This window comes from Anguilla rostrata, chromosome 14 (assembly GCF_018555375.3).
Source record: "Anguilla rostrata isolate EN2019 chromosome 14, ASM1855537v3, whole genome shotgun sequence".
In the NCBI taxonomy this organism is placed as follows: domain Eukaryota; kingdom Metazoa; phylum Chordata; class Actinopteri; order Anguilliformes; family Anguillidae; genus Anguilla; species Anguilla rostrata.
The window spans coordinates 19,993,811-20,019,046 of record NC_057946.1 but is presented as its reverse complement, the minus strand read 5'-3'; the positions used below and the strand labels follow the sequence as shown (position 1 = coordinate 20,019,046).

Genomic DNA, 25,236 nt, shown 5'->3' with positions numbered 1-25,236 from the left:
AGCACATTAAGGAAAGTTCATGCATTTATACAAAGAAAATACAATTTCAGAAGCATGTCTTCAGTAAATATAGCAAGGAAATAGCTTCAAATGCATTACAATTAAACAAATGTCAGTGTCAGATCAAATAAAACAAGAACTCCTTTTTTGTTGTCAATTGTGTACAAAGTTTGAAATACAAAAAAGACAGCCACAATTACCATAGCACAAAATCAAAAGAACAAGTAATGTAAATCCTTCTCATTCTTCAGCTTAAAGGTTTTCTGAGACAAATTGAATACAGAGTCTAAGGGTACTTCTTTCAAGAAAGATCAGTGTTACCTCATGGCTAGAAAGTGACTTCAGAGATAGAAATAGCATTTGTGATGACAGCTTCCTTTTTTAGGGGGTTGTTCATTTTACGATAGCAGGTAACAGTTTGAGCCATTCTTGTAGTGACGGGAAGCTGCCAACAGGTGGCACCCACTTCCTAGCTTCAAGTAAAATCTGGACTGGCTCAAAAACCTATGCATTTAGAGTACTACTGCACTTATTGTTTGTACCTAGAGAAAGTTGTGAATTTATACTGCGGTCATTCAATAAATCATTCCTCTAGCTAGCTAGATAAAGGTGTTTGTTAAATTTGATAATTCATGTAAGCTAACAGAAAAAAACAATGAATTGATGGAATTGTAGACTCCATATTTGATAACAAAATGGTTGCAGCAGCTGACTAAACCAGGGTAGAGGAAACAACCAAACAGAATTTGGTCATACCCTACATTAAGCAGGCAACCATACTTGACTACAGGCTCTAAGCAAACCTTAGGTACTCAAGATGACTATGTCATTATTATTTGGGTGGATCTCTTTATGAAATGGGGCTTAACAGGAATTCAAATTTGATGTTATGATTCATGAAACTGTAACTATTTGAAGCCAAGAAAATGCAACAAATAGCTTTACCCCAGTTTCACTTGCTAATTTATTTTTTATACAATTCATTGTGGTACATGTGATGTGCAGAAATTCATTGCGGTACGTGTGATGTGCTGAAAATTGATGGCCACAGCGAAGTTACCCAGGTGTAAACCCGATCCAATTAAATTCAAGACAATTGAGCGAAACAGTTGAGTACACGCTGAAATAAATATTTTCACAGAGCCACCCTCGGTGCCCTTTAAGTCTTTGTATTCTCTGTAATCTCTCCTCAGAGATCAGAGAGGCACTCAAACACACTCATAAAGCAAATAAGTCCTCACAGACTCAACATTAAACCAGTAATGCAACAGGAACGCTTCTTGGAAAACGTTAATGGTGACCTTAACATGTGATGCTGTGCCAAGCACAGGGGTTAGGTCTGGGACAGCAGCTGAACAGGCTTACCTTCCAGAACCACTGGATGACTGGGTGATTGGGGCAGTAGCCGTTCTTGTAGACGGTGTGCTGTCTCCAGTCGTTCACGTCCACGTCACCCAGACCACACATCAGCAGCTGAGGATTGCACGAAACATGACTCACCTCACCGTGAGCCAGATCTAAAGCCGCTACCTTTTCATGTGAATCGCACCTCCACACATTCCCTATCTCAGGCTTTTCTTTCCCCCTCAGTGAAAGGCCACTCCAATGTTTCATGAAACGGCAGTGCACCCACAGACATTCACATGAACATCAAAAAATCTATGGACTCATTATCTATTGATGAGGTGGCCGTTCTGACCTCACCAATTGTCAAATGACCTAAATAAATGTTGACGAACAGGGGAAAACTAGAGTTGTTTGCATTCAGACCCCAGAGACTGACTGCTCCAGAGTCTGGCCTGGACTGCATGAGTAATGCCTTCCTCTGCCATCACAGAACTTGTGAGAGGTGTGTTTTATCTGCCTCAGCTTGAGATTACACCAGGAATGCGAAGGTTAAACTAACCCTGGCCATTAATTAAGTGATTGTTCTGTGACTGTGTTCCTGTTTAAACAGAAACTGAACAGCTCCTGACCCGGGCACACTAATACAAATCATAAACACGCTTTGCTTCATAATTGGAGTAATGTTCAAAGCTGAGTCATCAAAAATGACTGGAATAATAGCACAAATAATAAGAGAAAGATAAAGGCGGACTCTCTTATGGACAAACTATTATGAAAATACAAATTGGAAACCCTTGCAGCTAAATTCAATCTCAAAATTCATGTGATTCACAATACCATATGCTGAAAAGCAAAAACTGCCGGATAAGTGAACAATACCTCTAGCTCATTTTCATCAAATATCTTTATCAGGTCGATGAGAATGAGTTCAGTGAATCCCTGCAAACACAAAGAAAAAATTAGATGATTAGATTATACATTATCATTTGAAACCTGATTTCTGTTGTTAAGCAGATAGCAAAGTGCCCCAGACATACTGAAAAACAGAATATTTACTATACTAAGAAACCGGAATAAACAAAATTCTCTGTTGTATTCCCTAACGGCAGAACAAAAAGAAAAAAAATTATGTCGCAAATGATCCTATATTCATGGGTGTTGGTTGGTGATACTGACGTACAATACTAACAGATGGAGCGAAACACCACCAAAAGTCTAATGCCCGTCTGCCACCTAGTGGCCACAATTATAACTGCTTCTTTTTTAAAAAACCATCACTGCAATGTTTCACTTACTTCCAAAAAGGCATTCATTTGCTTCTGGACCCTGTTAACAAACCTCCACTGAATAACGAGGCTGTAGAAAGGTACAAAAAGACAATAGGGAATCAGTGTGTATTTATATGAAACATATCCTGAGCAAACTTTCTCATAAATGCCCATTAACTCAATATTTTGAGTTATATATACATCATATTTTGCACATAAATAACGTTAGACACTAGTGCCTTCTCATTGGAATTTGAATTTTCTAAAAATGACAAAAAGGGACAGTTCACTTCCTGGGTTTTTTGATATTACAGGTTCAGCCCTGAAAGTGACCTAGGAATTTTCATTTAAATGTATTAACCCCTTACTTACTCTATATATTCCTTTTTGTTGTCGTTTGTGACGACCATGTCCGAGCCACTGGGTTTCAGATCCACCTGATATGTCTGAAGGAAATAAATGGAAGTACAGCATCAGTCCTGTGAGGCAAATACTGGCACACACAAACACACTTAAAATGAAAATCTACAGCAGTGATCAAAGGGATGGGATGTGCACTAGTAAGTCTATATTTTACCATTACGTATAGAATCTCTACTCGTCTGTAAGAGCCATTGGCCTCATTGTGTGTCAGACTGCGGGGGGATGAGCAAGCTTGCTGCAGGGGGGGTGGGGGGGTGAAGGGGGAGGGGGGGTGTGGGGGGGGGCGAGGGGGGAGGGGGTAGGGTGTCTCCGCACCTGGCCGAAGTTGTCCTCGTCGATGCAGAAGCGCAGGTCCAGTTCCGTGGGGTCGTTCTCCAGGATCCACTTCAGGGAGTTGTAGTACTCACTGTCCTGAGCAACAGAAGAGAAACACAGCACAATCAGACTCAACAGATCAAGCATATGAATCCTAAAGCACTCCCATAACTCCTTGCATCTTACTGCAGGATGAAACACTGATTCCAAAGCTTCGTAATGGCTACTCCGTTAATGAATTCTCTACATAACATGACCTGCGCAGTCACTCACCACAGACTCCATGTCCATCAGTGTGATCTGTTTACCCAGCATCATCTTGTAGAAGGGTCTGATGAAGAAGCCTGCAGTGAAACAACGGCATTCAGAGTGAGTCAGAGTCAGGAGACCGAACACATCAAACACGCACCCAAACAAGACAACCATTTCATGTTCAATTTCACGTTTCTCCTGCAGGTGTAATTACAGTTAATGGATGTCGAGGGATGTGACACTTCTTTATGAGCTAAGGGATGGAGAGGACCCACACCTGTGGCACTCCGTGAGTAACTGAATGAGACGAACTGGAGCAGGTTAATAAAGCCTCTTTGTTATGTAGAGAATCAGACCATCCACTTACGCGCATTCACAGGGTGAGAACCACATAAGAGAACAAGTGGGCGGTTCAGCAGTTGAGTTCAGTAGCCTACCGTCCAACAGCTTCCCATGAAACACGGCCATCCCAGCCACGCGTCCAATAAACTTGAAGTAGGACAGGTGGTCTTCATTACAGAGCCCAGAGTTGGGGTTGATCTGTAAGGTGTAATTGTCTCTACAGGGGGAAATAAAAAGACAGCATGAATAGAGAGGTCTTTCATGAGGTCACTTCCAGTAGCTGTGCAGTTCAGGTCTCTTATGCACAATGCTGGTGAAGACCTTATTTTCTCTTTTTTAAATTATTTTTTATTTACACATTTCTGTTTTTTTTTATACATTTTCCCCCAAATGGCATTTTGCCTCCTGTCACCTACCCAGCTTTCCCGCCGACAGCATGTCTGTTGGGAAGGATCCCAGTCTATTCAATTATGAGTAATCTGGGTTTGATTGGGGCCCTGAGCTTGTGACCTCATTAAATGTTAACGGTACATTTGTACCCTTAAGCACAGAGCACTGAATCAACTCTGCGAAGTATAAACACAAACGCATGCACGGCCAACATGATGACAGTGTATTATCTCATGACATCACATATATTTATTAAGCAGACCTCTTTATTAGTGCATGCTCTTAGACTAGAGCATTAATATGGCTAAATGAGCACAGCTACAGCAAGAAACACAATTTAAACATACACAATATTTAAACAAGACACTAAGGAAACGTTAATGGGGAAAGCTAAACAAGCCAACAGTAAAAGCACTATAATCAGAAAAATGACACTAATCAGAACAGGCTGGACTTTAACAACAACTGCACTAATGCAATGACACATAAATGTCACACTTTATATTATTTTGTTGTTTTTATTTCTCATGGTCCCACCCTAAAATAAAAAAAGCATTGCCACTAAGGGTCAGCATTTCCCTTACATGAACCCTGTAACACGGCCTTACACCCCTCTAAATCATTACTACCCAGGAAGCAGGTCTGAATGGGAGGAAGAGCTTGTGACCGCATTAGTGTGAAAGCAGATTAGTATTTATTTTCAATACTGGCACAGCGGTAACCTGAGTCTCGCAACACAATCTCCCATGACGGAGGAAGAATGCAAATGAAAAGTTAATGAGCGTGGGTACTGGACACTGGCACTGAGACCTGAACAATGAGACCTGCTGGCCTGGCACTGCCAAATGTAACAGGAGGCAACGCGCTTGCTTTAACATGAGACCTAATGCCTTCAGGACTAGCAGGAAAGGCTAATATACAGGAATGTCTAACAAGGCCCGCACCAAACTCACAGGGACCAGTGTGCAATGAGAGAACATGTTAGCACTGCTTCTGACAAAACTGTTTAATGTAAACCGCTAGCTTGGTGTTACCCAGTCAGATCCAAAGTGACCGCTGTGTGCACACAGTTTTTCTCCTAGCTAAGCGTATCTGAAATGTAACGGCTCAAACGCCAGCTTAAATCCAACTCATTTTCTCAAGAATAGCCAGGGTGCTGCTAGCTAATGGATGAGGACGCAAGGTCCGCTAAGGTACCGTTAGCTTTCGTACAGCTCGACCGCTCGGACATCGACCCGTAGCTACAACGAGAGACATGCCTCTACAACAACAAGGCCTAACGACAGGTCTGTGCCATGTTCCACATCCAGTTAAAAAAGGATCACCCCCCTGTGTGTCTGTTCTTCATCAGCTCATTCATCAGCCTCTTAAAATCTTCCATGTTGGTGATGAACCACAGGCTGCGATATGGGCAGGCTTATTCAGGGAAGCGTACAAAGGCTCAGACAGCCACATTTGCGCACACCTGTGTCACATGATCAGCACGGATCCTCGCAACTACCCACAGGTGTGAAGAATGAAGAAGCCTTTAAAGGGCACATACGAGCTTGAGAACAACTGTGTATCTGTGAAAAAGCCCTTGCTATGTGCTGTGAACAAGAGGAAAAGGCTCCAGTGGGCCAAGCACCTTCAGCACTGCACCAGAAAGACTGTGGAGGCAGATGCACATCCTTTTAGACCAGCAGATCACAGCTGCTGTTTCCCAGTAGCCAGGAGAACTGGTTTCTCTCTAGCTTTACCTGTAGTTGTGATGCAATTTTACAATGGTCTATTTCGCTAGATACCAAAAGATATTTGTCTACTGCCTCTGATCTTACTGGTTTTCTCCTCTTAATATTACTGCTCATCAGCAGGATCGGAGAGAATGATTACATATTTAGGTATGTTTGGTTGTATGTTGGCATTTTTGCCAAAATAACTGCATTTGTGGCACTTTATTTCTACCGGTATAATCTAGTATAGTAAGTGTCTTGCATCATTTAGGTCAATTTCCAAGTCTCTGTGATGCATACATCTGGAGTTATAAAGCCTTAAATAGAACACCCCCTAAACGGGTGAGGATTGGCCAGATTTGGCATCTGCGCGAAGGGGTTAAGATGCAGAAAGACTTTATGGGTGAGTCATAAGCAATCATTCCACTGGAAGTCCATTAGTGCCACCCTGCGTTTACTTTTGAGAAAACCAATGTCCGGCTTCCCACATCAGCATCAGCACACGTGATCAGCCCCTGTCATTTCTTTGTGTTTCCACTCATCCTCCCTCTCGCTTTGCACAATGACTGGGCCAGTAATCCTGCCACAGATGGACCATCAGTCCATCATTATGGGCAATTCTGAGCAAAAGCGTCATCTGAATGAAGCACGCGAAGGACGCACCCAACGCAGATGATCTAAAATTGGCTCAGGAGTGCGTAGGCTGTCGGTGTGGGAGGAGGACCCACACACAGAGTGCATGAGCTCAGTCACTCACGAGAAACAAAGTCAAAGAAGGAGAAACTCAGTGAGGTCACAGAACACCAAATATTCATGAAATAATCTGCCTTTTTTTGTTGCCTAAAAATGACTTAAATAGCAGTGGCAACCTTATATGGAATAAGGCAGACGCATTACAGATATTATAGGAGAGAAAACAATAGTGCCCCCCCACCCCCCCACCCCCACTCACGTGGCTGAGTACTCGAAGAGGCCGTAATAAGGGTTGAACATCTCCTTAGACAGCAAGAAGAACCACTCGCGGGCCACGCCCCCATAGTCCAGCCCCTTTTCGGACTCAAACTCTATCCAGAGGCGGGCCTTCAGGATGTCGGGCCTCTTGAGTGACATGATGCGTCGATACGACTCCTCGAAGATGTTGTTCCTGTGCAGCTTCATCTCGAACCTGTTGGGGATGTCCGCCTGGACCGCAGAGGGACGGGTCGCGTCAGAGTCACCAGCACCACAGGCGCAGGCTGACCGGTCAATAGAACGCGCTCTCAACATGGGTGTGGCAATATCAACTATCATCACTGAGGAGGAGGTGCATTCTGCTGAAAGCCACCATAGAAAAAAATGGCCGCTCCTATGAATAATCCCAAATGTGATAAATCTTACAGAAATAGCACATACTGAAAATAAACTGAAAAGGAACATCCTGATATTGTAACATCTCACAATAAATCCATGCACGCACGCACGCACGTACTGTAGGCACTCAGGCATGCGCACGTGCACAAACACACACACACACACACACACACACACACACACACACACACACTTTTAACCGGTGACCGAAAACCCATGGCATAAATTCTTACCGGTTTCTTCAATTTTTTCCTGAAGTAGTCGTATTTCTGCTTGAATTCTCTGGAATATGGCACAGCCTACAAACAGAAAAATGAAATAATTGGAGCAGAGGTGGCAGAGGGTCAGTGTCTGGTCTTCTGGGTGCTTTGAGGAAGCAGTGCAGGCTGGGAAAGCACTTACAGGCCCGGTGATGGCTGGGCTCTGGAGACGAGGGTCCTCCCACTGCGTGTTTTTAGTGTCTGGAATGAGAAATAAAGCAAATGTGCGCAGCACTTCATACTGGGGCACCTTCAGACCCATCCATTCCCACTGCTGCTTCAGGGGAATACAGTCATTCAAAGAGAAAAGCTGCATTTGATCGATTCTGCTTCCACAGAATCCTAGCCTGAATTTTTAATCTCTTAAAAGTCTTTAACAAACCCTTTCCAAAGGTATATATGGTTGGAATGAGTCGGCGTATAAAGTAGCAGAGGTGGAGAGGACCATGCTGCACTGAATCAGGGGGGTGTGCTGGGTAGGCAGCGAGCTCTTACTGTGGTCGATGTAAAATGTCCGCCCGTCCGCATGCACGCGCTCCTCCCAGCCAGGCTGCAGGTCACAGAGAGGGGAAGAAAACGAGTTCTGTGACTGCGGCCCAGAGGCGATACAAGGACACAGCCACAGCAGCCACGGGAGCCATGGACACGTTCACCACCGCACAACCCACAGGTTAGTCCAGGCCACAGTGAGTCCCCTGCCCCCGCCCCCCCACCCCCGTCACACCGGGACAGATGGAACGGTCCCAGCCGACGGCAAAGCTCTCAGCGAGAGGCACCGCTCCTAAAGGGGGAGGGGCCGGGGGTTTCGGGGGAGGGGTTCCACTCGCATGCAGCACACAGCAAGCCGCGTACACTCTGACACGGTAGGCCACACCCCTGGGCAGGGCCAACGCAGGGCCCGCAGGCTGACCGCTTTTCATCACAGGGGTCTCATTAACAAAAAAAAAACCCAAGGGCCACAGGACAGTGTGTGGTGAGGGGGCCGAGCGGGTGGGGACGGGGAAGGCGGGTGGGCGGGGAGAGCGATGGGACAAAATCCATGCCAGTTATGAGAGTGCAGTCTGCAGACAGTGGGACAGGCACAGGGGGAGAGGGAGGCTGCGCTTGCATTGGGCACCAACCTCCTCTAGCAGGTTCTGCCAAAAGACATCCCAGAGCCATGGAGAGAACAAGGAGAAACAAAAAAAAAAAGACTAAAACACCACTGGCCCATGAGACTCCTCTATGCCTCAGAAAAAAAGACTCATAAAGTTCTACACATCTGTGCTGTGCATTGAAAAAAACATTAACAAAGTCATAAATATGTGTTGTGCATTGAAAGAAATATTGATGAAATTCTATAAATATACCTGCACGTTGTGCATCTGTCTCTATATTAGGCAGTTTACTTAAATTTGACTTAAAGTTGACAGTTTTTTTGCAAATTTCAGCAAAGTTATATTACTTTTAAAAGGGTTTTTCAATCCATTGAAATGTTTTTACCTATGAAAATGCTGATGCAAGTTATTGCAGTAAAATGTATTTTTTGCCAATTACATGAGAACATGACACAGGTTAAAAAAAGTAATACCTTTGGTAAAGCAATCTAGTAATACACATTATAAATACAAACAAGATGAAAAGTTAAAGGTATTATATAACTTTTGTCCAGCTCTCACTGGTATTAACAGGGATGTACAGCAGTTAGCTACTCTCATAACTGTATGGCATTGGCTTCCCGCTGGTGATGCTGGTATCCGGACATTTTAGTCAGAATGGTGTTCCACATACAGGTTACAGACGCACGGCAGTGGTCTTTCAGTGGCCTCTAAATGACTGTGCAGGAAGGCCTGGGCTCCAAGCCGATAAGAGATACACTGAGGATTCTAATCAAATCACACTAATCTGAATTTATCACAGTACTAACAGGGAAAGTAACTGAGCTCAGATTTCATTAAAGCCATACAGCAGGCCGTCAATTCATGAGCTTCATTTTGGATTTCATACATAAACCCTGATGCACGCTGCACTGAAGCTAACCTCCTAGCAGGCTTCTTGAGCAATTTTACTGCCGCTTGTTGAAGGTCAGAACATATACCACATACATAATAATTTTCAGTGCAATTCTGCTGTTACCAAACTGATCTATACAGTCTCAGTAAAATATAAAGTACTGCGTACACCTTACCGGGGATTAAAAACTACTTCAAAGTCTCTCTTGGCAGCTGCCTACATTTCCGTTGTGTCCTGTGCACAACGTTACAGACCTTGGCTTTTTTACAGAGCTCTTCATTTCACAATCTCCTGTCCCCCTCCGTAAGGGTCACGGTTAGGGTTAGTGTGTGAATACTGGGAGGGACAGAGTCAGGTCAGTGAAGCAGAAGCCATGGCGGTGTGATCTTCACACTCACAGGAAGTGGGCCCAGATCGCCAGGTTCCAAGGAGGCCTTTGTCCTCATGTGGACCGGATACTTCAAGCGCGGGTCTTCCTGTGAAAGACAAATGGGCAAGAATGATCTGTACCGTCTCCAGACACGCACGGCTCGGAACGTCTCGTCTCCTTCACCGTCCGGTCTACCACATCAGATTTCCCACAGGAGGAAACCCACAACAAATCCACTACAGTTCCCACGGCTGCGCGTTTGCCTTGCAAGCCGCATGTCTGATGTGTCATATTATGTAATGTAAATAATACAAGTGGACGTAAATAAGGTCTAGTTGAGGTCTGTGACTCTTAAAAGAGTACCCACCATACACACAAATATACTGTAAAATATACAAATAGCATTGATTTTCAGACACACTAGGGTGTGAAATAAGGTGAGCCCTGTTAGTACACATTAAGTGTGTTCCAACTAAACAGTATATACTAAAAAATATTATAGCAATACTCCAACAAAGAGCTGCCCCTAAAACAATGTTCTATAGGACTGCTTAAACACCATAATCTCACCATAATCTCTTTACTCAAACACAGAACAGTTCTCTACTATAAAGAAGTATGGGGATATTTTTGTTATGGTGCTCTCTGCTTTTAACAGCCAGATTAACTCAAGGAAAAAGCCCTTATCCCTTATTTAACCTTGGCGTACATTGATATTTGAGGTCAAATTCCTTCCATGCACAATGTGCATATAGGCAACCTAAGCATTTCCATGGAAACTGTGGGAATTCTGTCAAATTTTTACCCTCATAAACAGACCACAGAGCTGTTTAGGTATTATGTATATCACACAGTGAATTATTTGCAGTCATTTCCATGTAGACTACCAAAAAAGAAAGCACTCAACTACATCAGTTATTCCAAAGCACGTTCACTATTTTACATTGAAACACTACAAGTCACAAGTCATGCTTTTTAATAGCTTTTGGTTAAGCAAGTGCAGAATAACACCTTGAACAATGAAAGATTTACGTAGACAAGTCACCATTTTAAAGTAGCCTATAGTGTCAGCCTGTGTTCAAATTTCTTAGAATTTCATAAACAATGGCATAGTCCGGAGTGTTCTAGAAAAAAGCTAAACAACCACCTTGCCAAAAAGAGGAGCAAAGAACTGTGTTAACTGAAATGTGCCAATGTGACAAAAGAAATCTTGTGCTATGCCACTATGACACTTACCACCACCAGGTGTCAGACTGAGCTTCTTTACAGATGAAAAGCAGTGTAACTCACTGTCTGCACTGATGTTAGCACCTACCCTACCTAGCCCTGACCAGGGCCCAATGCTTAGTACCTTCCGGAGGTAAAATGTAGCCAAAATAAACTTGGCAGAAGTAGGTCAGGAAAAGTAATGAGAGGGACCTAGATTAAAAAAGGCAGGAAAATTTTTTCAGTGGGGAATAGATAACCTAGCTAAAGCCTTTAATGATAACCAAACCTCACTTTTTTGGATGAAAGACAGACAATAGTTGTTTCACTAATACAACAGAAACTTTATGATAAGCTTCTTCACACATGCTTGCATCAGCCATTTGTAAACATGCCCTACTGGTTCAATGATAATGAGAAACCAACACTGTGCTTGATGAGAAAACATAAACAAGACCCCTCTTCTGGTGTAAGAGCAGATTAGCAAGGCAACGGGGGAGGACAATATTCAACCTACACTGTTTGTAAAATGAGAGAGCAGTCACTCATGCAGTAAGTCACTTCCCGTTATCACATTAACGTCAAGGACCTGATGACCCTGACACCTCCTGTTCTTTGCCGTGTAAAACTTTATCCCTTTAGGATGCTGTGAATGTGTCTATAAGTGACTTTGTGAAAGCAACTTTTCTGACTAATCTTCAGTTAAACTCTACTGCTGCTGGTGCCTTTGGAGTCTGAACTAAGACCAGCGCCTGTGGGCGATGTGGCTAAAGACACTGAGCTGTACCTGGACGTGTGTGTGTGTGTGTGGGGGGGTGGCGGGGGAGCTCACCCAGGTGGTGGTCCTGGAGTTGTGGTCGATGAAGAAGGGCCTCCCGTTGGGCGCTATCCGCATCTCCCAGCCGGGGGGCAGGAAGCTCTGCGTGCTCTTGTGCTGGGACTTGGGCGAGCTGTAGGGCGAGGGCTGGGGCGACTGCGGGTTGGAGAAGGTGTCCTTCACCGCCCGCCGCACCTGGATGTTGTTGGCTCCCTGAGAAGGGTGAGGAGGGGAGAGGAGTAAGTCGCACACTCGGGGCATTTCTCTGGGGCAAACACACTCCCCGCTGCAGGCTTCGTCAGCACTTACTCTATGTTCAGTATTCTTCAGTAATAATCCATCACCCTATTATTTAACTTCACTTGTCTTTGATTCATTGTCCAATTGAAAAAAATATCAAAAATGCCAACCCCTAGGGGAGATTTTTTTTTTTTTTAACTCGTGTTGACTACATTTTCTGCACAACAGTTTCTATACAACGTCCCTAACTTGGACTTGCCACTACCTTTTGTATCACCACTGAAAAAGACTGTGAAACATTGCTGAAGAGAAGCAAGTAAAGAGCAATGCGACCACAAATACTGAGCTAGCAACCTAAGATTACTGGACAGTGTACAGTGATGACCAAAGAGTAAAGTATGTCAAAGCAGGTACCTATGCGCATATAGTGGTTTTACTTGAAGCCACAGTTTCAAAAGCCACAGGTGATGAAATCAGTGTCACGGCTCTATTTCTGTTGCATAAATGCCAAAATTGCCTTGAGACTTCTGCACATAATCATTGGCTGGGAGATGTTCCACTCATATGCACGTCTGTAAATGGGAATGCTCCTTTCATAGCAATAAGCCCCTCATTTAAATGCTATTTGTCATTTGACACCTGGAGCATAAAAATAATTTTGTAGATTAGCATGTATTAAGCCTTATTACCGTGCAAATAGTAATAGCAAATTTGCATGTGTGGGTGGCCTCAATTCCAGCGCTGTAGGCCCCATAATGAAAGAAATAGTCACAAAAATTCTAAAGCAGAGAAATACAGTACATATTCTTTAAAAACATAGGACTAAATTATTGTAGAATCGTGAAGAAATAAGACTTCACATGGCACGCAAATGTTTCTTTACTCCTTTAAGTCTTTAGTAACAGTCCTTAAGAAAGCACTCTAATTACATTTCTTTATCAGCATACAATCCTGTCACACATTTCTGTGTCAAGATAAAGGAAAAGGAATGTCTTTTAATCTCTCCCTGAAATTAAAACAGCATCACAGAGGCCTTCATCTCAGCCTGAGCTTCCTGGCTCCTCCCAAGCTTTAATGAACTCTTCTCAGGTAGGATCAGGACACTAACCAGAACCCCATATGGTTCTGATCGTTCGGGATGATTACAGACAATCTCTGGACTCTGAGAGTTAATCCCTGACTCTGTTATCTCAGTAAATTCTTCCATAACAGCAGTGCTTTGAAAAGGCTATTACTTCTATCTAGTTTCTATCTTTTGTTCAAGCAACCAAAGTCAAATGTTTTCATTTGTTGAAAATGGTTTAACATGCACAACATTTTTTTAAAACCTTGTGGAAGTGCCTTGAGCAATACATGAGGTGTGTTCCATGAATCAAGGAATACATACAGTAAGCAAAATGCACACAAGATCAAGAAAAACTTCAACTTAAATCTCAATACAAGAGCAGCGATGACTTCAAGATCGACAAAATGATAGCGGAGCTCAACATTCTTGGCATGCTCTGTCATTCCCTGATGATCAATAAACACTGAAGCCTTGAGAGGAGGACAGGGCAGTGGCTAGCCCAAGGCGAACAGGAGCAGCCAACCAAAAGCCTAAAGCGACCTGTAGCGGCTAGCCCAATGCCAGCTGCAGCCACTAGCCCAGAGCAAGAGGCAGCAGCTAGCCTAAAGTGACCTGTAGCAACTAGCCCAAAGCAAGAGGCAGCAGCTAGCCTAAAGTGACCTGTAGCAACTAGCCCAATGCCTGCTGTAGTGGTTAGCCCAAAAGGAGGGGCAGCAACTAGCCTAAAGCAGCCTGTAGCAGCTAGCCCAATGCAAGCAGCAGCAGCTAACCTAAAGCGACCTGTAGCAGCTAGCCCAAAGCAAGTGGCAGCAGCTAACCTAAAGCGACCTGTAGCAGCTAGCCCAAAGCAAGTGGCAGCAGCGAACCTAAAGCGACCTGTAGCAGCTAGCCCAAAGCAAGCAGCAGCAGCTAACCTAAAGCGACCTGTAGCAGCTAGCCCAAAGCCTGTGGCAGCAGTGCAGAGCATCTCTACTTTCCTTACATAAAGACTGTAAGAGATCATCTGCACTCCTGCTGACGAATGGCTCCGTTACATGTTCGTGTCACATGAGTGTAGTTCACAGCAATAACCACTTATTTCTCCAACAGCAACATCACCTCCAGCGACTCCTATGCCGGCGTGGGAAGAGATTAACAACACAACGGTGGTCCATTACATCATCCTTCTGGATGCTTGGACAATTTTATGTTTCTGGAATGGCTTATAAATGCGATCACAGTCTGCCTTTGAAATCTCAAAGCGGGGAATAAACACACACAGTAACAGCACTTACACACATAAAGCAGATAACACCATACAAATTAACTCATGAAAGGAAAAGTGAAAAGTGAAAAGCTTTGGGACAGGAAAAGATCAGCTGCAGAAGGTCTCGACCCTGACATCCTGCCCTCACATATCTGGCCCAGGGAGAGCTGCAAATCCTGCAGTGCTAGTGTGTGGCATGCGTGACCGCTGGCTGGACAGTGCTCAGAGCTGTCAGCTGAGGAGCTGCCCCCCCGCCCCCCCGCCCCCCCCACCAAAAAAAACCCCGCGGTGACAAGTGCGGCTCACCTGATAGGAGCGACAGCTGCCGCGCTCCCCTCATCAGGATGATGCAAGACGTTACCGCCAATCCCGCGGTAACTCTATAAGCGTGACCGCCAAAGGAGTGGCGCGCCGTGCCAACGCACAACGCTCACCACACTCAATAAATAATAACAACAGCAGCGTCAATAAAAACACCTCTTCAGGAAACAAACACGGCGCTTTGGGTCAAAGTCCAGAGCCGCCCATTACAATCCCCGTCTTCTGACTCCCGACAGCAGACGGCTTCGGGCCGAGGAGGCGGCGAGGGCAAATCACGATGGCGAAGACGGTGGCAGGAAGAGAGAGCCCTGCAATTCAAGCAGCTACACACGAGGAATGAGGGGGAACCTCTGCTTTTGCTTCAATAGTACAGATACATAAGAACCCACAAAGCCCTGCCACAGTGAGGTAAATCCTGTTCACTGGTAACAGGCACGTATCACTGTGATGAACCACAATGTTTTATCAAGGTAACAACCATTTTCAGCCTCATTGCTCTTCTACTGCCTGTAGACCCCAGAAGCAGGAAGTTCCCTTTGCTTGGTGTTGGGGTCACTTGGTTTACAACTAAGTTGTTTCATCAGCACACATGTACAGTATAATGCAGCATTTCAAAGAATATCAAATCTGTCAGTACTTTGACTTCCTCTGTCACGTGACCGTCTAACATGGCGTAAATGTGGACACCATGAAGGCTTTTTTTAATGGCTTACACACAGGCACTAGGAATAAAAGTAAGCTCCATATCTCAGCTTCTGAATATAATTCTCAAATGGCCAATTAGTCATGCTAAGATGTGTTAAGGCAATAAAAAAGGAAGTGACAGAGCCAGTTTTTGTAAAACCTCAGAATAGAACACAGTTCTAAATATAAAGTATTCAAAGATATGCATTGTTAATGTACTGCTCTTGACAACAGCAAGGTCATGAGGGAAATTTGATGCCAGCAGTCAAGTTATACTCATTGATATGCTTGATATTGCTCAATATGGTATTCCTGAATTCAGTCTATTGCTTAGAGGAGACAGAAAGGGGAAAAAAATGCTAGGCCATTCAAATATTCAGGTATGACTCCTGCTTTGCAATTCATCCTGTGAACGTGAAACAAATAAATCAGCATTTAAAACTGTACCAGTCACAACCTTATCAGCCCTGTTAGACACGCCCTACATAAAAAAGAAGCTTAGCACTGATTCTGGAATTTTCTCAAGGAAGGGACAAATGGATATGCCATATTTTAACTGCATTAATATTACTGGCATAAAATTTACTGCCATTGGATTTTAAAATTCTACAATTTTTTAATCAAAACATACTTTAAGAAATTAATTTAATGTCCTCACTGACACTACGTCAAATAATTTTCACTTAGAACAGGCTCACCATTCTTGTCCTTTTGCCAAATGTTCCATTTTTAGCTCACAGCATTTTTATTCCCTCCCCCTGAGTGTGTGAATATAATGTCATTTTCACAGTAGTGCTGAAATGCATAACCACAGGCTGTCAAGCAGCCCCCTAGCAGGCTGCATGCAGAGAAGAGCAATTCCACACATCTCATCAACATCCTGTTCATAACTCCACACTGCTGGGCATCTCCGCACTCCCCGCTGATCACACACGTATTACACCGAATGAAGCTTGATCATTGTGTTCCCAGCACAGGAACTGACCTCATTCACAGAAGATATAACATCCTGTGAATTATTACAGGAAATGAGTAATGGTGACAGAGAGAAGAGGGAAAAGGCAGAGGTGAAAAGGTGATACCAAGAGCACCATGCTGGATGGTGACAGCAGAAGCTGAAAGAGGTGTAGGACGGCCAGGCCTGGGGGAGAGAAGAGAGAGCGAGGAGAGGCGGGCGTTAGGAGAGGAGGAGGGGAATGACGAGGGAGCGAATGAGAGGGGGTGCTCTCACCTCAAAGGGGGCCGACAGGGTGACGGTGGGGGAGCTGAGGCTGCGGGGCCGGCGCAGCTGGGGTTCGCTCAGGTGGCTGTTGATGGTTACCGTGGAGGCGGAGGCGGAGGCGGAGCCTGAGGCTGCAGCGGAGGTGCTGGCCCCGTCTTCTGTGTGCTGCGGTGGAGAGAGAGCCTTCAGGGTGGAGCAAGATCCTCTTAAGCCAATCAGGGCACAGAGGAGAAGCCCTCCAATGAGCATGCAGCTCGGCCTCAGCGTGGCAGGGCTTCCTGGACAGTGCTCGTGAAGAGAAGGTCAACCAAGCAGAATGCAGACTTCAAATGAACATGACAAGTTCCCCTTTGGGACACCGTCAACTATGGGAGTGACTCTCTAGAGCGCCATCTTATCCAAATGTAATTCCAGCACAGTTGCAGCAGTTTATAGGTAACTACCATGTGCAATAAACAGATCATAGGCTTGGAGAGTCTGCGTGTTCATTTTATGAAGAAAACGTAGATGAACCATAGACTTCAAATTAACCTAAGGAATGACCATTCCAAAATCACTTTAATTCTGCGGTAGGGAAAATGCTAAATTCTTGTGAACATACAATTTCCAAAAATATGGCTGCAGCAGTTAAATCTCATGGATTTGGTTTATGTGCACCATGGATGTTCACTGGGTGTTCACTTCTACTAGTCATTAGTAGTCTATACAAATGATTAATTGACCTTCCCTTTGTTAAAATACAAAAAAAAAAATGCTTTTCAGCTAAAAGAGGAACGGCTAGAAAAAAGAAAAGATACGGAATCTGGAGAAAGAAGAAGAGAAAGCTGAGAAATCAAAGGAACGGTGCGAGCTCAGCTGGCAGACGTCTACATGAAGGTTAGAGATGATCCCCCGAGGGAGGGGACGAGAGGATGAGGAAGGAGAAGAGCGATGAGGAAGGGCGCAGGCGGGCGGGCGGGCGGGCAGCGTCCGGCGCGGGGACGTCCTGGGCCGCCGTACCTGCAGGATGGGGCGGGTCCAGGTGGTGGTGCGGTTGTTGTGGTTGACGTAGTAAGTGCGCCCCTTGGCATCCTTCCTCTCCTCCCATCCCGGCGGCAGGCCGGGCGTGGTGAAGCTGTAGGGCGTGGACGGAGACTGGCCGAGCGAGAGAGCAAAGCGCCCGTTAGGTCAGCTGACCAGAGCTGGGGGGAGGGGGGGCTGGGTATGACCTGTGACCCTTACAGGATGCCAGGGCAGACCACGGGAAATGTGCTCACCTTGCAATGAAAATCGGCAAGGAAACCCTAACTACAGATATTAATTTTGTGTTGGCAGGACATTAATTAACCATAATTTTATATATTTAGATTGCTTCCCCAATACAAACGTAAATGCACAAAGGGGTCATTCCAAGACAATGAATAAATGTTTTCCGTTGTCAACTTCTTTCTCAAACGGAATCTATTTAGAGCTGAAAAGGATTTTGCAGGGGATGGGGCAGGTTTTCTTCATGGTATCTTACGGCAATGTTGAGAAGCTTGTGGAAATATTTTTATACTTTATATATCCAGGTTCTGTAAAATAAACACCAAAAATTCAACATTCCTGAGGCCTTCTCAGTTACCAAATAAACTACATTCTATTCACAAACCCTTCCAACCCAAGTGCAGGAAACTCTACACCTGGTCACAAGACTGGATACAAAATGATCCAAATGTCATTCAGCTACTTCGGCAAAGCACTGCTGCAAATTGTTTTAAAGAGAAGTTTTAATCCTGTAGACTCGTAAATGAAAGTATCCCCATAAGAGGAATAAATGCCCTTTCAAAGATAAGCCAAAGACTAACAGTGGTCCTAAAATGCACTTTAATAGTGCATTAGAAAGCTTCCAAAAGCTAATACTGGCCTGAAAATCCCTTGTTCCCAGTAGGTGAACTAAGTGAGCTTTAACAGCACCTTCAGTCCCACCAGCACTAAAATCTATATTTAGAAAAGGGAGTGTCCAGAGGTCTGACTCTTACACTTCTCAAATGTCTACAGAACAAGAAAGAAAGCCAAAATGTCAGCAGTACTGCAGCAAAATGGCACAAACTGTTTCAAAAATGTAAATGTCATCAGATAACAACTCCACATCTTTCAATGTAATGGTGCACAGGAGTAAGAGGTACAAACAGGAGAAATAAGGGGAACAGACATTTTACACAACACTGAGCAGGCAATGTTCAGCACAGACTCCAGGGCCCAAGGACAAATGACACATCCAGACTGAACACCACAGGGCCCTTCTGCTCATTATTAAGACTGAACAACACTGAATACCAATATTTAAGTGTCATGGATAGCAACAAAATTTAATAAAAATGAAAAAATGAAAGAGTACAAAGCACAGATGTTCTGGGGAGAGCAGTATAACTTATATCTGACGAATAATCAGAGTACATTATGACAAACCACAGACCAACAGAGATATGCGATATCTCTGAGAACAAACAAACACACACACACACACTTCACATACACACACATAGCACATACCACCATAATTGTCTTTGTTTAAACAGCCAGTGGTGAAACATACTGCACTAAGATTTCAATGAGAGAACAAAAACAAACTGTGTTTATAATTAACAGTATGATTAGTTAGCTGTTCTGTAGAATAAAGTTGAAGTAATGGGTAATAACTCCAACAGATTATTGTTTTTTCGGAGCTGTATGCATCGTAAGGGAAATCATTTGATAATGCTGTTAAATCCATGAATGCCCTAGGTAGTTCATTTAGACAATGATGGGGTGGGATCCTTGGAATTTACCAGAAACATATCCAGCTGTAATTTGCTTTGCTGTCAGACCAAACAAAAGTTGTAAAATACAAGTAAACTATGAGTAAGATTTCTTTGTTAAAACCTAAAACAGCTACTCAACCCCAATCCAGCCTTAATTGATATTCATAACATGTTGCAATGTGAAATGAAAGTTGGAAAAATAAAAAAGTGTGAAGTACACCGACGTGCATAAAAGAAGGTTACCATGGGCTCTTCAATGCCTGTGACAGTTTGAGCTCTCGTTCTTCTGGACTGGGTATTCTGCTGGCAGACAATAACTTTAGAGTGAGGCACGGGGGGACACAGCTTCCGGGGGGGCAGGGTTCGAGTGAGGGATCAGAGAAGTGAGGCATGAGGGAGGGGCACTCCGCGATTAGGAGGAATTTGAGAGGAAGCGAATGCGCAAGCGGCTGTCGGCATGGGAACAAAAGATAACGGGGGGTGGGGGGGGGGCTGGACATCAGGGACCAGGTTGATTGTGGGGTGAAGGTGAAAATAAGTACTGTATGGAAAGCCTTGATCGTTTCCCTTCGGATGGACAGCCAGGAGCCACTGTGAGCATGTAGCGTGCCAGAGATGGTCTGCAGTTGATTCATGGTTGATGAAAGGTGTTACCCTTGCTGCGATCTTTGAAAATGTGGATGGCCATTTTGAAATGCCTGACACATGTCTGTTTTACTAATAAAATGCACCAATATGTCACACATTAATATGAATATCAGATATTGTGTGGGCACAAAAATGCAACATTTAAGGGCCTAAACCTGCCACAGACTCGTTTAATAAGAGACTGAATAAAAGTACATTCACAGCTGCTTTTGGTGTGCTATAGTTACCACTAAACTGTGTATCACAATTAAAATTACACGTTAATTGCTTATCATGAATAGTATACATACGCAATTATACTTCATTTTTCCAAAAATATATTTTTAAAGGTTTTACTACAGCCTTGTTTATAAAAATGATGTGAAAATAATTCTGAAAAACCTTTACAAAAACACATCTACTCATAAGAGGGAAGACATGTTGGCTCCTCTAATGCATACCCGCGAGGCCATTAATGATGAGGACTGGTGTGAGCCACAGATAAAAGCAGACCCTAAACATCATTTCAAACTGCAATACATTCAAACATTTTTAAACCTACACAAAGACATTCGTATTCCTAACTTCCCCTCAGAAAACACCTGCAAGGGAGCTGAAGTTCTGATTCAATCGAGAGCAAAGAAACCAGCATGCCACACCCGGCTCACAGTATACAGCATCACAAAGCCAACTAACAACCATTTCAAATCTGCGTGTTCAGGCATGACATTCTATTTGTGATAACGCAGATATCTAACCATATTTATAAAAAACTGCCTTAGAGCCATTTAGAGATCCATGAAACACACTGAATCTTTTTTTTTTAAAAGTATGCATGCTAATCTTGAGGTCAGCTCTTGATACATTTTAAGCCTAGGCCTTCTACAGCTACTGGGGCCGATGCATCAGCCGCTGGCTCCAGAGGGAGAAGGGACAGCCCTCTTGCGTAATATCCGCATGCACGTGCCCCGGGCCCCCACAGGGACCCTGTCACTCTCATTACTCCCCCTGAGCAGGAGAGAGGAAGAGAAGCTTCTGGAAGATGCCGGGGAAAAAAGAGCCGGAGCGAGGCAACTCTGCCCCCCACTCGCCCAGCCGGAGCAGAGCCCGTCTGCCACACCTCACCAGCAAACAGCCTGGTGTCACACGCTATGCTCACTCCACACAGGAAGGAAAGGGAGGGGAAAAACCCCCTAGAGTTCCCCCAGAAGGACTCTTTAGGAAGCAGAGAGCCAGCCAGGCTGGGAGCCCATAAACCTCAAGAAGCACTAAAACTCAGTGATCTCCCTCTTCCATTGGCTTGAGTTCATAATATTGTATCCGTGCCACGATGCTGTGTACTGTTCTTTACCGTGCTATGAGCTACTTGGCCAAGGTGCTGATTACAGACCCAGCTGCTACAGCAGATCAAAGGGAGAGCCACCATGTTAAATGCATCAAGAGCTTAATGACCGTTTAACGATCGCAGATACGAACTTAGATAGGAAATAGCATGCTGTGTTTCTAGGGCCCCTGTGACCACTCTATAATGAATAGACCCTGTGGAATTAAACAGCAGTGTTACTATGTAAGGCAAGGCACAGGTAGCATGAACGTACTACCTCCTGCCAATCTAGCCTGCCGCCGCAATGCCTCACAAACCGCTCGGTCACCACGTCGTCGTCAGGCAAGGGCGCTTTGCCATGTACGCCCCGTTCCGATTGGCCAGAACCCACACAGGAACCAGTCCGGCACAGGCCGGCAAGCCAGAATTAATCACTGCATGCAAATCGAGGTGAGGAGGTGAAGAGGAGGCGAGGAGGAGGTGAGTCGCTGTGCGAGATGTGTGAGAGGAGAAGGGAGGGGGAGGCGGGGCGGGGGGGAGTGGGCGTACCGCGGGGGGCGGGGGCTGGGCCTGCTCGCTGACTCCATCCGTCATGCTGGAGGAGCGCAGCCTGGAGGAGAGCTGGCTCTGCTGCAGAGAGGAGAGAGGAGAGGCGGCGCGTGAGAACCTGCAGGTTTCTATGGACGCCACAAGGTGGACTGGGGGGTAGGCAGCCCTGGTTCTCAAGGGCCAAAACCTTTGCTGGTTTCTGTTTTCATCTTTAAATCAGCAGCCAATGCAGACCCAAGTAACCTGGTGAAGTGAGTTTACAGTGTAATCAACTCTAGTTGACTGATTAAGCGAAGAGTAATCATAAAAGCAGCAGGGCCTGTGGCTGTCCAGGAGCAGGGCTGCAGACCCCTGGTCCAGACTGAAGGTGTGAAACTAAGCCCGCTGAGGGCAGGGGGCGGGGTCTCACCACAGCAGGGCCGGAGGCCTCTCCGTTGGTGTCGGGGGCGAGCGACAGGCGGAGGTTGATCTCCTCAGAGAACTCCTGGGGGCTGGACTGCGGGGCGGGCGTGGGCGAGGAGGGGGCTGGGAGGGACTGGCTCAGGGTGTCCGACGTCAAACTGGAATCCTCCTCGGAGATGGGGTCCCAGGACTGGACGAGAGAGCAGGGATGCAGTGTGTTTGGGCAGGCGAGCTGAAAACTGCATTCTGGGGCATCTCCAAACGGGGCCCTCCACAGCTGTGACTGGCCTGGCCTCATACTGTACCCCGTTTATCAGAGACAGTGTGCCTCAGAGCAACACGCTGATGTCACTGAACTTACAGTGTTCACAAGGGTTTGGATTTTTGTACAGAAGCAGGATATGAAGTTTCAATAAACCTTGAAACCTGCAGAAAATCACGTATTCCGTAAAATCCAAGCACGACCTTAAACTTTCCACATTCAATTTCAGGCTCGCGATATTAGCCAGGAGGGCTGGGACCTGCGCACTCACGTCGTCCAGATCCCGGGGCTCGATGTGCTCGTTCTCCAGGTCTTCGCTGATGTGCCGCCGCGAGCGGAACACGCGGTGGGCTTCCTGGTTGATCTGGCGGATGTGGTTGTCATTTTCCGTCTCCGAGACCACGTCCCTGAAACACAGCAGGACACTCTTACCGCCTAAGATACACGCAGGTCCTTCTCCTTAAAGAGAAGAGCTGTAATATTCATCATATCTCAATCCCACGACTAAAGGCCTATTCCTTTTGTTTTCCCAAAAAATCTTCTTTTTCGTATTTTAGGCAAATACCAAAAACCATGATCATTTTAAATAAAAAGCCAACTGTCAGCTCTAAAAAGCAGGCTTGTAAATCAGGCGCATTAAGTGTGGAATGAAGGTTTCACACTCGTGAGGCAGAACAGCCGTCTCTTCCCGCGACATGAAGAAATCCTTCATTTGCATTGCTATTTGGACACCGCTTACAAATGTCAAGGCAAACCAGCATTTAAGACAGCTAGCGCGCAGACAGCCAAAGACAGGCTGGAGGGCTTACTCTAAATGGAGCTCTCTTTAACTCCGTGAGCAGTTGACTCAAGTACTGCTGTCGAGCAATGCTTAATACTCAGAGAACATCAAGATGATCCACATGACTTCTGAGACCTTACACAGAGCGGTATAGTGTATGTTGATGTGCAAAACTGCTGCCTACTTGTGCTAATCATTCTTAAATAGGCTGCTTTACATTGGCAGTGACTAACCATGAAAGGTCATGAAGTGTGAAATAGTTGTGACTAATATATGCAACTGAAACATTCGACTAACCATGAGGGAACCTGAAATAACTTGGACACAAGATAAAAATTAAACGCTATTAAAGTTATCTAAACACGGAACACAGACTCTCTGCGTCCAAATTTGAAGAGTGAGAATGCAAGAGTGCTCTTTGGGAAACAGAAGTTAAAAAAAACTGTACTGGGCAGACATTGGAACAATGGTTCAGAACTTAAACAGGTGCGAGTGTGTTTAAGTTCACCGCTTAATCGGCTGACAAAGCCCATTTATTTTCCTGTCAAAAGCAGGAGAAAGACCCTGATGATGATCTGGCAGTGACACCAGTGATGAGAGAGCAGAGAGCGCACAGTTATGTAGACGGCAGCAGGCTCGGCCCACGGTGCCGCTGTGGAGACTCACACGTTGCTGGGCCTCTTCCACTGCGTGCTGCGGTTGTTGTGGTTGACGTAGTACGTCCGGCCCAGGTTGTCCACCTTCTCCTCCCACCCGGGCGGCAGGGGGGGCGGCGGCTGCTGCTGCCGCTGGGAGCCGGAGTCCTGGGCGTCCGTCTCCTCCCAGCCCTGCTCGGGGAAAGACGGAAGGGTTGGCACATCTCCGCCCCACCATCGCTGACAGACGCGGTTACCACACAGGCCTCAGGAGTCAGGAACACTGACACTTCCCAGCATTTCATCTGCGGTGGTGACATTTCTTACAAGTGAAGCTCCCCACATCTAGCCCACCTCACTAGTCTATACATTTCTATGGCTGAAACACACACACATTTGCACAAACACACATACTATATACACACACACACACACACACACACACACTATATCCATGCACATGCACGCACACACACAACACCACATCAGATGCACACGCCTGCTTTCCACATGAGTTTCCTCACAGAGGCACAGACAGAGAAGCGTCCCTCCAGAATAAAGGCAGCACATTTTTCCAGACGTGTCCGCTGGAGCACAGCTTACCTCCGCCTCCTCTCTCGTCTCACTGTTCTCCTCTTCTTGTCCACCGTTTTTAGGCAAGTAGGCCATTTTCAGCCGCAAGTACCCCTTCACCCGGGACTTGTGACTGAGAGGAAAAACAGACGAGCTCTGTCAGGATTTCTGACCGCACACCGCACGCATCGCTCACTTCCACAGGAATACACGGCTGTTTTTCGTAAATCACAGAACATAAAACGTCACCACAGTAGTCTGACCTGCGGTTACAAACGGTATCCTACCAGCTGCGCACACAATGGACAAATTAACTGGCCAAATATAAATGTCTCCCAATGTAATTCAGACAATATCTTATATAACTGGAGTCCATCGACAACAGTTGTTCAGGCTTAGTTTAGTACTGACCTTCGAGGCCTGAGCAGGAAATCCTTAAACGTATACGGCCGTTCCATCGTGGGGTCCTCCGTCTAAAAATTAAAGTGTCATTTAAAA

General features: G+C 45.3%; 1 protein-coding gene across 11 annotated transcripts in view; it reads right to left on the bottom strand.

The window, feature by feature from the left end:
* The window catches only part of nedd4l (NEDD4 like E3 ubiquitin protein ligase), a 64,425-nt gene that overhangs the window by 3,530 nt on the left and 35,659 nt on the right, over positions 1-25,236 (bottom strand). For 4 of the 11 annotated variants that reach the window (XM_064309063.1, XM_064309064.1, XM_064309056.1 and 1 more), the window contains 23 exons: positions 25,150-25,211; positions 24,769-24,871; positions 24,197-24,357; positions 23,021-23,156; positions 22,495-22,677; positions 22,086-22,166; positions 19,829-19,885; positions 17,823-17,957; positions 16,833-16,988; positions 12,060-12,257; positions 10,050-10,127; positions 8,781-8,795; positions 8,155-8,209; positions 7,802-7,860; positions 7,633-7,698; positions 7,002-7,231; positions 4,043-4,164; positions 3,627-3,697; positions 3,354-3,449; positions 2,988-3,061; positions 2,643-2,703; positions 2,227-2,286; positions 1,366-1,473 (listed from right to left, as the gene is read on the bottom strand). In XM_064309063.1, the coding sequence (XP_064165133.1) occupies positions 1,366-1,473; positions 2,227-2,286; positions 2,643-2,703; positions 2,988-3,061; positions 3,354-3,449; positions 3,627-3,697; positions 4,043-4,164; positions 7,002-7,231; positions 7,633-7,698; positions 7,802-7,860; positions 8,155-8,209; positions 8,781-8,795; positions 10,050-10,127; positions 12,060-12,257; positions 16,833-16,988; positions 17,823-17,957; positions 19,829-19,885; positions 22,086-22,166; positions 22,495-22,677; positions 23,021-23,156; positions 24,197-24,357; positions 24,769-24,871; positions 25,150-25,211 (2,367 nt within the window). The remainder of the gene's footprint in view (positions 1-1,365; positions 1,474-2,226; positions 2,287-2,642; positions 2,704-2,987; positions 3,062-3,353; positions 3,450-3,626; positions 3,698-4,042; positions 4,165-7,001; positions 7,232-7,632; positions 7,699-7,801; positions 7,861-8,154; positions 8,210-8,780; positions 8,796-10,049; positions 10,128-12,059; positions 12,258-16,832; positions 16,989-17,822; positions 17,958-19,828; positions 19,886-22,085; positions 22,167-22,494; positions 22,678-23,020; positions 23,157-24,196; positions 24,358-24,768; positions 24,872-25,149; positions 25,212-25,236) is intronic. The other 7 variants (XM_064309065.1, XM_064309066.1, XM_064309057.1 and 4 more) reach the window with 4 other exon arrangements.